At 39.1% G+C, this 13,521-nt stretch overlaps 2 protein-coding genes across 2 annotated transcripts; one reads left to right on the forward strand and one right to left on the reverse strand.

Annotated features, from left to right (window-relative positions):
• The first annotated feature begins 5,971 nt into the window (after positions 1-5,971).
• On the forward strand, positions 5,972-7,779 carry LOC137993717 (uncharacterized). Its single transcript, XM_068839701.1, has one exon. It carries the CDS (start codon positions 6,001-6,003, stop codon positions 6,904-6,906), a length of 906 nt encoding a protein of 301 aa, XP_068695802.1. The 5' UTR covers positions 5,972-6,000; the 3' UTR covers positions 6,907-7,779.
• A 1,895-nt stretch (positions 7,780-9,674) lies between these two features.
• Positions 9,675-12,883, reverse strand: LOC137993714 (adenosine receptor A1-like). Its single transcript, XM_068839698.1, has one exon. The coding sequence runs from the start codon at positions 12,636-12,638 to the stop codon at positions 11,664-11,666; it is 975 nt and encodes a 324-aa protein (XP_068695799.1). The 5' UTR covers positions 12,639-12,883; the 3' UTR covers positions 9,675-11,663.
• Between the last annotated feature and the right edge of the window lie 638 nt (positions 12,884-13,521).

Below are 13,521 nucleotides of genomic sequence, written 5' to 3' on the forward strand. Positions count from 1 at the left end.
ACATTAGGAGAATAAGAAAATATCTTAGCTCTGACTGCGCACAGACTTTAGTGAATGCGTTTGTTACCAGCCGGTTAGATTTCTGCAACAGCCTGCTCTATGGGTTGAAAGGTAACCAACTACAAAAACTTCAGCGTGTCCAGAACGCGGCCGCCCGTGTCATCTCTAACATCAGCCGCTATGAGCATATTTCACCTTCGTTATACAAGCTCCACTGGCTGCCTGTTAGCTACCGAATCCAGTTTAAGATATTATTGCTTGTATATAAAACTCTTAATATTATGGCCTTGCACCCCTGTACCTATCAGAACTTATAGAACTGAAAAAGCCTGGGAGATACAACCTGAGAACCAACTCGGACACACTCTTATTTAAGTATCCTGCGTTCAAGAGTCTTACCACTCTTGGTGACCGCTCATTTACAAGTGCGGCACCAAAACTCTGGAACAGTCTTCCCAAGGCAATACGATGTGCGAACAATGTAAACATTTGACAAGGGTGTGGTAGTTCCTCAAAGATGACACCAGTCGGAACGGCACTCCATTTTAGGAGAGAAAATGAAAATTTATCCTCAAGTGCTGACGTTCTTCATAAAACCAAAAACTTGGCTATTTCACGTTGTTGTTATGCTGACGACGGCAACGAAATGGACAAAAGTGAAAAACGCACGTGCAGGGCGTGCAAAGCTATTGTTTTTACCCACTAAATATGCAAATTCGTGACGTTCTCGTTGCCGTCGCCGTTGTCGTTGCTTAAGCTCCCTGTTGTTGTTTTGCTGACGACGGCAAAGAAATGGACAAAGGTGAAAAACGGACATGCGGGGCGTGCAAAGCTATTGTTTTTTTCCCCACTAAATATGCAAATTTGTAACGTTCTCGTTGCCGTCGTCGTTGTCGTCGTCGTTGCTTAAGCTCCCTATTAACCCTCTGAGTCAACCCTTTCCCGTATCTTTCTATTTTTAGAAGCACCTCTCAGGGGGGGTTTTAGTGGGTGTTTTCACAACAGCCAATAATCGTAAGAGACCTATGGTCAGCCATTTATTACGTCACATACATATGTGAAGTATGTGAACAACTTCACGTATGTTCTCAGTCACATACGTCACATACGTCAAAATATAGTACTTCTAAAAATAGAAAGATACTGGAAAGGATTGACTCAAGCGTACAATACAGATGGAAGCTCCGAGTAATGGGTTCCTGGCTATAGCCAGTTTGATATCTGAAAAGCGCGAATGGAATAATGGCTTTATTAATCAAAAACATAATGATAAAGCGCATTTTACTTTTGACTTGACGTTTTGTATGCTACAACATACATCTTGAGAAGTGACGGTTGAACAAATTCAAATATGATAAGTTCTATGGGTTTGTAAATCTCAAAGTAATATTCCAGAGTACCTGTCGAATCAAGCCTTTTTCCCCTATAAAGATCATTTGTGCAAATCACAAAAATCCAAAGTAGTTTATAAGGCATCTTGTTGGAACCGCAATGAGTTTTACATTGGTAAAACGAAAGGTCGCTTACTTGACCGTAAAAAAGATCATTTCAAAGCACTCAAAGGGATCTGTCAAAACTTCCGTGATTGCAGATCACGCTGTAAAAACTGGTCACAACATAAAATGGGACCATTTTCAAGTTTTAGCAAATGGTAGCTCTGACTTGCATTGTAAAATAAAGGAAACTTTATTAATACGTGACCTTAAATCAGCGTTAAACAAAAACGTTAGCAGTGAAAAACTGTGGCTTTATTTAACGGTCAGTTTTCACTGCTATCTATTTATCTTACTATTTTTATGTTATTCTCTCTATTTGCCAGTCTTCTTAATTATATAAATATAACTAACTGCAGACAGTACTGTTTCGGCCTTCTGGGCCTCATCAGTGCAGTGCTGATGTCTGGGATGGAGGTTAAGCTTATAAAGCCACCCTAAATGTCCCCACATGTGGTACATCTAAGCCATGCCAGAGTGCTCAAACTAGCGAGCTAGTGATCATGCGCAATTGCTAGCAGCAATGACTCATCCCAGTAGAGTGCTCAATTTGGACATGAAAGCAAAAGCTTTGTAATGACAAAGAGCTATATATATATATATATATATATATATATATATAATTGTTATGGAAAACGAGGACGGACAACTTCGAGCGAAGGAATATATATATAGTAAAAATTCTAAAAATGATAAAAAATTTAATAAAAAACGTTTCGGTCTGTGACCTTCATCAGTTGCAGTGCAACTGATGAAGGTCACAGACCTAAACGTTTTTTATTAAATTTTTTATCATTTTTACAATTTTTACTGTATATATTTTCCTTCGCTCGAAGTTGTCCGTCCTCGTTTTCCATAACAATTTTAAATTATCTTCTCGAGGTTTGGACTGTGAATCCTTTTGGATCCTTCTGGCGCAGCATCTCTGTTGGCTCGAAGCATTTTAACTTATTATATATATATATATATATATATATATATATATATATATATATATATAATGAATTGAAGATTTCCTCAGCTATTAAAGTGCTCAATAGGTAAACTAGAGCAATGTAGATTTGTAGGGTTGGATTATTTGGTCGAAGAAATTTATTGCTACTCAGAGTTTCATGCTCCTTGCGGAGCAATCATCAGGAAATGCCAAAAATAACGGATGCAAAAGATGATATACAAAATTTGAAAATACAGAACAATGCCCACTGGCGTGACGTGCAGAAATGTGATTGGTTAAGCGAGTACGAAATTAAAGAACGTACTCGCTTAACCAATCACATTTCTGCACGTCACGCCAGTGGGCATTGTTCTGTATTTTCAAATTTTGTATATCATCTTTTGTATAAGTTATTTTTGGCATTGCCTGATGATTGCTCCGCAAGGAGCATGAAACGAGTAGCAATGAATGTCTTCGACCAAATAATCCAACTCTAGAAATCTATATCTATATATATATATATATATACATATATCATATTTGAATTTGTTCAACCGTCACTTCTGAAGATATATGTTGTCCGCAGGAACCTGATGTCGTAGCATACGAAACGTGAAGTCAAAAGTAAAATGCGCTTTATCATTGTGTTTGTAGCCGCTGTTTGTTTTATGTTTTTGATTAAGTTGAAATGGCCAAAGAACAAGAATATTTATGTTGCTTTATTAAATTTCGTAAAATTGTGAACGCTTGGACACTTAGACCACTTTCGATAAATTGAAATTCAGCTTGGCAGCGAGGTCTAGAGGACATAAACAAAGTAAACTGGATGAACATGTTTATTGGCCCATATCACTCAATGTCCAAACAAAAGATTTTGCCCGTCGAACCTCTCATTCAATAGGGAGCTTTAGCAACGACAACGGCGACGGCAACGAGAACGTCACAAATTTGCATATTTAGTGGGCAAAAACAATAGCTTTGCACGCCCTGCACGTGCGTTTTTGATTTTTGTCCATTTCTTTGCCGTCGTCAGCAAAGCAGCAACGTGAAATTACCAAGTTTGAAGTGTTATGGAGAACGTCAGCACCTGGAGATAAATTTTCATTTTTCTCCCCTAAATTAAGCGCCGCTCGTAGCGGTTTCATTCCTGAGGGACTGAAACACCTTTGTCATATTAAAAGGCTTGGAATAGTCGCGAAGTGATCGCAATAACGTGAATTTATGTTTTTACATGACGTTCTCGTTGCCGTTCCCGTCGTCGTTGCTAAAGCTCCCTAATGTGAGGCTGGACGGGCAAAGACAATGCAAAGACAAAGTCTTTATTCCCCACGGACTCCAAAATGGCCGCCGATTCATTTCTTTTGTTTGTGTCCTCAAAGCCTCACTATCAAGCTGAATTTTAATATATCGAAAGTTGTCTTCTCGTAAGCTGCTCGAGTCAGCTCATGATTCAAATGGGTCATCAGAATAAACAAATACCGCTAATTTCGCTCAACTTTCTCCTAATTCCTATATATATGTATGGAATATAAATAGACATCTCCTATTCACGAAAACTACGAAAATTCTACACAAACGGTAAATCCGGCATGCGAGCTGTTATTTAATGTTTGACCTCCGATACTGCGTTTCTAGCTTTCGGATTGGCTCTCTCGATCTCGGTTATCAGCTCACATACCTTATGACTTAATATGGATACTGACTGCGTAAAGTATCATTCCAAGCTGGAAACTGATTGAATTTAATTCCCAAGTGTCCAGCATTCAGAATTTAATAAAACATGGCATTTTTGTTAAATAACCGCGACTGAATGAACCAATCAGAAAGCTAGAAAAGCAATATCCGAGGTCAAAAGTTATATAATGACAGGAGCCAGACTGAATCGACTGTTTGGTTTTCCAACAAACGAAGCGCAATCCCATTGTATCATTATGTGACCTAAAAAGGTATTAGTTGCTGACAAAAACCAGTAAAACAAAAATGGCAATATAAAATAATAGATATAGAACACAACGGACGAAGAAAACATGAGTTTCCACGCTACTGAAATGCCCCTTCTGAATTTTTTTCTTTCTCGGTTTCAAGGGATGGTGAAAGTGGAACGCCCTCTCTTTGCGTTTAATTCTTGCGCACCTAAAATTCACGGCTGCAAACGTACTTGACTGGCAAGGTACTAACGAGCTATTATGAGTGTAACGGAAAGAAAGGTAATACTTCAACGCTAACAAGGTATGTTTGTTTGTTTGTTTGTTTGTTATTTATTTGTTTGAGCACGTTAAAGTTTTGGCAGCTATTCAGCTGATGTGGACCTGCTATACCCACCCACCCATATACTCAAAGAGGACAGCCACAACACCGGGAACTCCATCCCCTACTCTTCTCGAATACTGTGTGGGTTCTTTAACGACCACAGAGAACTAATGAACATGGAAGATATAATGTGAGACTGGGCCTACGGTTTATAGTCCTTATCCGAGAAGTCTAACCATTTGCGGATGTTATTACAAAGGGAGCGCTTTCTCCTCAGTTATTTAAAGACCCTGAGTGTTGTTCCGGCCGGAGTCGAAGTCACAACCTCCCGCATGGCAGCCCGGTGGTATGCTCAACCAACTGAGCCACCGGTGCTATTTTAGTTGGTTGAGCAACTTAAATCCCGAAAAATAACCTCGTACGGGATAAACTTAAACGAGCAACCGGCAATTAGTGTAGCATATGTAGCACAACTGCACAAGGCACACGGTCATAGGTTCGAATTCCGTAGGGTTTTCCGAACTTCCATTTTTTCATGATAGTATAGTTTACACTTGTTGATTCGAAATACGTACGTGAGTAAATAATCACTGTATGCTACGATTGCAAGCTATTTTTAGGAAACCAATTGTGATGACAATTATTGAGCGGCATGATACAACATTTTATTATCTTCATTCCTGTTGTTAATAGCTCTTAGGCACCGCAATCCGCTGCTTATTCCCTCATGTCTCGAATGTAAATTGACGAAAAGACACCGGTCAGACCGGTCACATTTCCTTGCTGTTAGGCTTCTACAATGTTTGAAAATTTCATTAGCTTTTAAATGCAGGTTAATTTTAATTAAAAGTTATTGCATTTCATCTGTGTTGCGATTTCAGAAGCATACCAATTGCGTTTAGTCACAAAGGCTAGGTTAATCTTTTTTGGTGGTCGGTGAAAAAAAATGGACTGCGGTATTTTTATCACGCATACCCCTGATTATTAATTAATAAAGAAACGTGCACAGATGATCGCAAATTTTCTTGGAGTTAATCAAGGAATTACTAAATGTTTGTTTAGTCCTTGAAACGGAAGATAATAGCTTATTCCGTCGTGCGATGATTAATAGATTTTCACGGACATGTGGAAGAGCAAACAAAGTAATCTTAAAATGGACAAAAGACAACCAAAATAAAGCGTGAAATCTTGCAAATGAAAGCGATCTTTAATAAAAGAGCTATTGTTGACTTGATTATTTGCGAAGTGTGGGTAGTTCCATAACACACACACCTTAGGCATTTCCATACCAAGTTGAGCTGCATCTTTGAAAACTGGACAAAAATGCAAGGGAGAAGGAATACTCAGACTAGAAAAGAGCTTACGACTACTTTGAAACAAACAGGCATACTTAACTATCAAGAGTCAAAAAAACTGGGCTCTTCAGTGGACAAGTTTCAAAAAGAATTTGAACAGAAAGTGAAGGATTTGTCCATGCAGCAATCCCTTCTCAAGGCCTCGCAGCGAAAACGAGATTCTCGCCGAGGATCTCTGCCGTCCAGTCCGACGTTTGAGCTGTTGTGTGATGAGGAATCGAGAAGAGGCAATAGGCATGCCCTGAAGAATTCATTCTCAGATTCCTCTATATCCCGGTGCGCATTTAACCGAAACGCTGTTGTCAAAGAAAAAGGGATGAAACTAGACGCAAAAACTGGTGCTTCGGAATCGACGCGTCTCAAGCTTCCAAACATTTTAAACAAGCAAGCGGGTAAAGAGAGAGATGCAAAGTTGATTGAGATACAAGAAATCCAGTTCTCAAGCTTTTCAGATAAGAACATTGATGATAAACCTGTACATTTGCGGCAAGCTAAGCCAAATCCTAAGCTGGGATCTCTAGATATGACAGGAAAACTCTCGAGCGGATGCTCAGCTTTGATAACAGCTTCTCCACCGACGATGAGAACAACCCGTAGAGGAAGTATTCAGGTTTCCCCATTAGCCATCGGAGAGTCAGCCACGAACAGTAGAAGTGTAATTCGGAGAGGTAGCTGCCCTAATTTGGGGTCTAAGTGGGAGATCACGAGGAAACATTTTCTCGGCTTAGAAGTAAAAAAGAATAGTTCGGACGATAAAGAGTCGACGTTTGCAAGACAAGTCCAAGAGATGAAGAAATGTCGATATTTGAGATTTCCGAACTCGATCATAGAAGATGAGGAGGAAGATACTGACATTGTCCTGACAAACAAATAATTGTTTTTTCTTTCCTGCTTGACGCCTCTGGGTTTCAACCAGTTTCTGTGTTCATTTAAGTGTGCAATTTTAATGAATTTGCATTTGTATTTAATTTTGAGAAAATGACGAAACCTTGAGTTTATAATACATGTTTCGACAAAAACTTCTTCCATCCTCAGTTAGTCAGAATACACAGCGATGGAAGCAGTGAATTTATAATAAATTGGTTTTTTATATAGTTTCTTTAAATCCTCAAATAGGTTTAGACACACACAATACACGTAAATCGCCGAGCTAGTCTAAGCGCGTAGTATAGGGACGCTGGATAACAACGCTAAAAACCAACTTCCGATACATTATTATATCTCTCAGATAGTGCACGCGCTGTAATTGGCTAAATTAGCGGGCCGTATTCTACAGTACGGCCCGCTGTACAGCCCGATAAATTTAAAATTTCGACAAAACATCATCTAGCGAGTTTTTCATGTCATTTCTGTTGCATAAACCCGTACTGAAAACTGTTTGAATCTTGCAAGCAACTATTTCAAACTTAACAGCCAAGAAGATTTAGTTTTTGGGACTTTGGCACGGCATTCTTTGTGGCAGTTGAACCTTCTGCTTCACTTTGACTAGTTTCCTTGCCCGCGCGCCGGTTAACCTCAGAGATATAATAAATATCTTACTAATCTCGGTTTCTCGGTCCGTACTGTAAGTTACGGATCCTTGTTTTTTCCCGTTGATTTATGGCCCGCGCGCTTCGCGCTTGGGCCATAAATCAACGGGAACTCGGTCCGTAACTTACAGTACGGACCTCGAACTCGGTTAGTAAGAGGTATTTACGTTAACTATGACAAACATGATCAATAGCAACTTTAGATAACAAAATTTAGGTTTCGAACATCGGATTATGATACACCTTTACACCTTCTTTCCCTTTACTGTGGACATCGCATCAATTAATTCATTCACATCAAGACAACTCTCCTGATCTTGAAGGATTTTGAAAAAAATAAATAGATAAATAAAATTGATATTTAATTGATAAATAGGAAATGGTAATGTGAAAAATAGTAACAACGGAATGAAGTATGCCGTGAAAGTGTGAGAATAAAAAAATAGTTTAAGATTGACATAGTGTAATTGTTGATTCAAAGAGGGTTGTTCTCTCTGAGTATGAATAGCCTCTTTTATCTTGAGTTGAAAACTGGTGGAGGCGTGATCTAAAAGAAGAAAACATTTGCGATTCGTTTAATTGATATTAATAATATCATTGTCAAATTAAACTGAGATGTCACAAAAATATTGTTAGTGTAATAACGTTTCTTATCCAGGCAATATGTCATGCATGCGATATTTGAAGGCTGCTGCCTCGCCCTGGCGAAATTGTAGACAGGAAACAGGGATCGCGGTGCTTGATGGTTAGGCTGAAAGACCACACGCACCTCGTTACAACCAATGAGAGACGCCTGGAACGAGGCACCAAGGGTGCATTTGATCAACACGTTCTCGCCCATGAATTCGCGATTATCCCCGGCCTGAATTGTTAATTTGCTTTAAATTCACTACTATCGTGAATTTTGGACACTGTGTCCCAGGACTTGCGGTAGCAGAGAAAATAAGGAAATAAAAAAAAATCATATTCGTGAATTGGATTTGAACCGGGAGTTTCTATTCTATAAGAACCGCTTCTTTTGTATTGTTTAACGTCTTTTGTTGGCGAGTGATCATACAGCATTATCAAATAGTGTTTAATTAAAATATGGTCCCTGAGCGAATTCAAGGGCGAGAACGGGTTGATTTGATGGAAATCTTCATTCAGATTTTAACAGATGGATGTTTCCGGTTTGCTTCGTCCATGATCTGATTTTACCTTAAATTTTCTCAATTAAAGTCCTTCCTCAACAAATCTTTTGACTAGGAAAGCTATGCACGGTGTGATTCGTTGTCGGATTTTGTGTTCTATTGGACTTTCCCAATAGGACGCAGCCTGAAATTCTGACACGACCTCATGCACGGCTTCAGGAAATTTACATTAAAGACTCGCCATTTCTTAATCATGTCTGTCCCCAGTACCTAATATCTAGAGCTTGAGTATGACCAAAAGAGGCAGCGTGGGGACAAAGAAGATAAAAAGTCAATTAACAAAACTCATAAACAAGACAACGTCTTTTTTTCTTCCATTAATTTTCATGAATGTATGGAGCATCGATGTTTTAAACTGAACACATTGAATTCAGGTAAAAAACATCATTTCATGTGATCTGAATTCCCAGGGTCTAGTAAATAGTTATGCCCTTCCTTGCTGAAGAGTACCACTACCGGGAAGAAACATTTCATCGCCGTATCCCACAATCGCGCGCGGCCTTAGGTGTTGTTTCCAAACTTCCCGCAGTATTTCCATCGCCAAAAATTCAACAGATCATTCCGATCCGTGTCTCACACGTTTCCTGTTACTGAATGAACATTCAAGTAGAACCGACGAGATCTAACCTCGCCTCTGCCATGTTGAATTCGAAAATAACATTCAAGGCCGCACGCGGTTGTAGAATACGGCGTTAATTTTTTTTCTCCAGTCCTCCGAATTACGTCACCAGATCAAGTGGTAATTGTAAGTGAGAGTTACTGATCGGCGACCGAGAACACACGTAACATATTCCACTTATACCGCATGCACTGGTACGCAAAGCCGGAAGGCAAAGCACGTGGGCAATATGGTCATTTTCCCTCGTATACACTTCAAGAAAATTCTCTAAGAGTTAGGAAACGGTCACAAATACGTTTTCCGAATCAAACTATTCTCTTGTTTCCCAAACGTTATTCTAAGTCATGGTCCCTTGTTCCCTTAAACCGTTTCTGGCTCTGTTCCCTTATTCCTTAAAACCCCTTGGAGGTCCTCTTCTCTTTCTGTTTTCGGATAACTTTAATTTTCATTGAGAAGTCAACTTACATAACAGCCATGTTTGTGCTAAAGTTTACCCGCTCACCATCTTCAAAATCCTTTACAATTCAACATGCACCTTCCGGCACAATTTTTTGAATAAATCAGTACAGAAATAAAACACATCAGAAAAAATATACTTTCGAGTGACCTGTTTGCCAAACCGTCGTATAGCTTTTATTTTATTTTTTCTTTCCCGCTGGAGCACTTTGGGGGTCTTGGGCCTTTGCGAGAGTAAAAAGCGTGCAAAATTTTTCTGTCCCTGTAATTACAATATTAGGACGAAGATCAAACATCCCGGGGTATCTTCTTATCTAGACATGAGCAGCTTAATTCACTGGGCTTTTCAGATGCGCTGCTTACTGTCATCAACTTTGCCACCGTAAAATGAACTTTCTTTAGGGTGTTATATTTAAATCAACTACACACAAAACGAATTTTTGACACTTCAGTTTTTGATAGATGATTGAGGTGAATTTACAGCGGAGTCGACTGGACACATACTAATTACGTGGAAACGTATTCATAAAACTATTCTATGTTAAAAGTGTTTTTTTTAACTGCGCCGTTGCCCTAAGTTTTTTGAGGAAAGACTATTGTTTTATTAATTAATGCGAGGAATTATTAGGCCATTCCCTTTTTTTCTCCGTTTAGCGTCGTCCGACCTACACACATTTTTGGCGTTTTCAAAAACTGAAAAAGAAACTGAAAAAAAAAGGTAACGACGTTTTTAAACCATTTTTATGTCGCATAGGAGTTTTGGTGGTTGATCCTTTTTCCCACGCTGTCTTAATTTTGCAACAACATCCACCAACTTTTCCGCCATATTGATTTTGCGTTCACGTCTTGTTGTTTTCCTGGCTCCACAGCTATGATGCTGGGGTACCAGGCCTCCGATTCCGAGACTGCTTATGAATTTTTTGTTTTGTTTTTTTTTCAATCCGACCGACCAAACCAACACCAGGAAACGCATTCGACGCTAAACGAGAAAAAAAAAACAAAAAAAAAAAAAGGGGGGTGGCCAAACGAGAGAAAAAAGAAAAGAAAGAAAATTGTGGCTCCGGCAGTTGCTAAGAAAAAAAGTACTTCGTTTTTGCTTTAAGTAAATCACACATAATTTGTCACCTAGAAATCTGCATTATATATTGCTAAAAGCATTCTCTATTGTAAAACTCAGGCCCTTAAGTAATGAAGCAAATGGTTTTTAAGCAAAGAGTTTCCATTTCACTGTTAATACTGACAAGCCCACGAATAGGTAATCGCGGTAAATACCAAGTCTTAACCGTAAACCAACCAAGTCTTAAGAGGTCTGAAAGGTGTACGTAAGTAAGGGTTGAAATTTGCTTAAGCAGCGGCTTGAAAAATTTGTTAGGAAAATACTTCGGTTTGGAAGAAATCAAATATCAAATTCCCTTTTAATCAACCACCAACATTCTCAACGACACATCATATCCACCTTGCCGCCCCTTTTAAGCAAATTTTTAATCCACGAACCTTATTAGAACCATCAATGGTTACTACGCTTTCGGGGCAACCGGACATGTTTTGTCTGATCTGTCAGTGATCTCTTAAAAACGGCAAAAGGAAAATCAGACCAATGCTAATAAACATACTTTCAGTTAGCACCGACAACAATCTTTATTTCAGTGTACCGATTTAAATTGGAATGTTATATATATACTGCGGGATAGAACTAACAAATTATGATACATTCACTTCAGTATATTAAAAACTACATGGAATAGTCGAAGTAGAGACAACCAACCTTTGTTAAGAACCCCTCGCAAGCATAAACATGAAAACAGCGATATATTCCCTTAGCTTAATAAAACGAGGCTCATAATTTTGTATCATTGTCGCCATGGATGGTGGTGTCTTTTACAGATGTGTCATATCTTACAACCGAGCTATACGCATGTCCTCGAGAAGGGTCTCGATTTATTCCAGTGAACAAGGCCAGAAAACTTCGTCGATATGACCGCATCCTCCATGCGTATAATAACGGATTTAATGCTGAATTACTGTAAAGAATTGGGATGGAGAACCGGTAACAAGCAATGAACCATGTTTCTTTGATGCAACTCTTGCAATATCTCGCAACGATGGTAAAAGACCAGAACGGAAGGAGGGATAAAACGAAGAAAAAGACGATGAGTGTTGCTGTTTTCATGAGCTGGGTTTGTAATTTTGTCGATTCTTTGGGTATTTTCGCCTTGCGCGAGTCATGTTTTCTTTGCAGACGTTTGGTTTTGTGTTGCATAAGCCAGTAAGACGAACAGTAGGTAAGGCAAACAGTTAGCAGAGGTACAACGAAAGTGATGTAAAGAAATATCATATCATAAAGATCCCGCTCAACCAACAATTCCAAGCAGCTCGAAATAACGGCCAAGACCCAGCACAAAACGCACCCAAGCACCGTCTTTTGAATTGTTATCGAAAAACGATAAACGTACGGAAAGGCAACGGCTATGAAACGTTCAACGGCAAACATGGTCATGATGAAAACGCTGGCGCGCACTGTTACTTGCGATATGATCTTTGCTTGGAGCATGACTTGGCGGTTGGTGAGTCCTTCGATGATGTGAGATATCCCAACATCGACAGCGGTGACCAAGCCAGTTAGAAGATCTGTGATGCCCAACGCGGCGACGAGGACGGCTGTAGCGTTTCGAAAGGTCTTTAACGGGTCTCTGTACAGCGTAAACAAAAGCAAGCCATTGGAGATCGATATCAGAACGGCAAATAAAAGCAATAATGCCCCGTTGATGACAAAAATACGAGAGGTGAATTCGTGATTCATACTGGAATTCATATCTCTAGCTAAATAAATGGCCACGGCTTGCTCTAGTGTGACGGATGATCTTTTGTACGTCAGTCAGGGTGTCAATTGGCGGACTTTCCAAGGGGAGGTAAAAGTCGTTAACATATATAAATGTCATCGATTCTGTTAAAAGCAATTATTTATCTCCTGCTAATCAGCTGTTATAGTATAGTTCTTTGAATTTAGCTCCTCATTATAGACTCTTTATTTTATATGAAAAAGATCGATATATTCGGTTTTCCGTTCCTTACCTAAAACACCGGCTTTTGAGTTCTCTCCAATTTCTTTTCTTGTTTTAGACCTTTGTACATTTCTGAATAAAATTTAAAAGCACGCGTTTGACGTCATTAGCGGAAACATGGTGTAATTTGAAAACAGAGAAAGTGCGATCTGTGAACCAGAAATGAGCCCAAGAAAATATTGGAACAGTTTACTTATTCATTTATGCGACAAATGAGTTCTTTTTCTGTAAATAACTGCCAAATATAAGCAAAGAGGCTAAGTACTTTATTGTTGCAAATTTCCGCTGGAGTATTATTGGAAGCAGTCCATTCTGTCAAACCTACTTCGATTTTCAGTTTAGAATGGAAGGGACAGTTAAAACGCTTCCCGTTTCGAAAAGTGATTGTGATCCGGCAACCTCTCAATTCGCTGGAACAGGAAGAGCTCGAACTAATTGGGGACTGAAACTCCAGATGTTTTCATTCTGAATGAGTAAAATCGGTAGACAGACAGTTTCTGAAGACATCTGGAAATTCAAAAAATTTTTAGCAAGATGGCTCGGCGGCATTCTTTTTTCACACAAAAATACACTTAGTTTCGATTAATGCAAAAATATGTCTTGCATTAAAGTTATGGTTTTTTCTATTCAAAG

This window comes from Montipora foliosa, chromosome 2 (assembly GCF_036669935.1).
Source record: "Montipora foliosa isolate CH-2021 chromosome 2, ASM3666993v2, whole genome shotgun sequence".
NCBI classification, from domain to species: Eukaryota; Metazoa; Cnidaria; class Anthozoa; order Scleractinia; family Acroporidae; genus Montipora; species Montipora foliosa.

Excerpts from the sequence above, each read along its gene's own strand:
- LOC137993717 (XM_068839701.1), top strand. The coding sequence starts at position 6,001 with ATGCAAGGGAGAAGGAATACTCAGACTAGAAAAGAGCTTACGACTACT.
- LOC137993714 (XM_068839698.1), bottom strand. The coding sequence starts at position 12,638 with ATGAATTCCAGTATGAATCACGAATTCACCTCTCGTATTTTTGTCATC.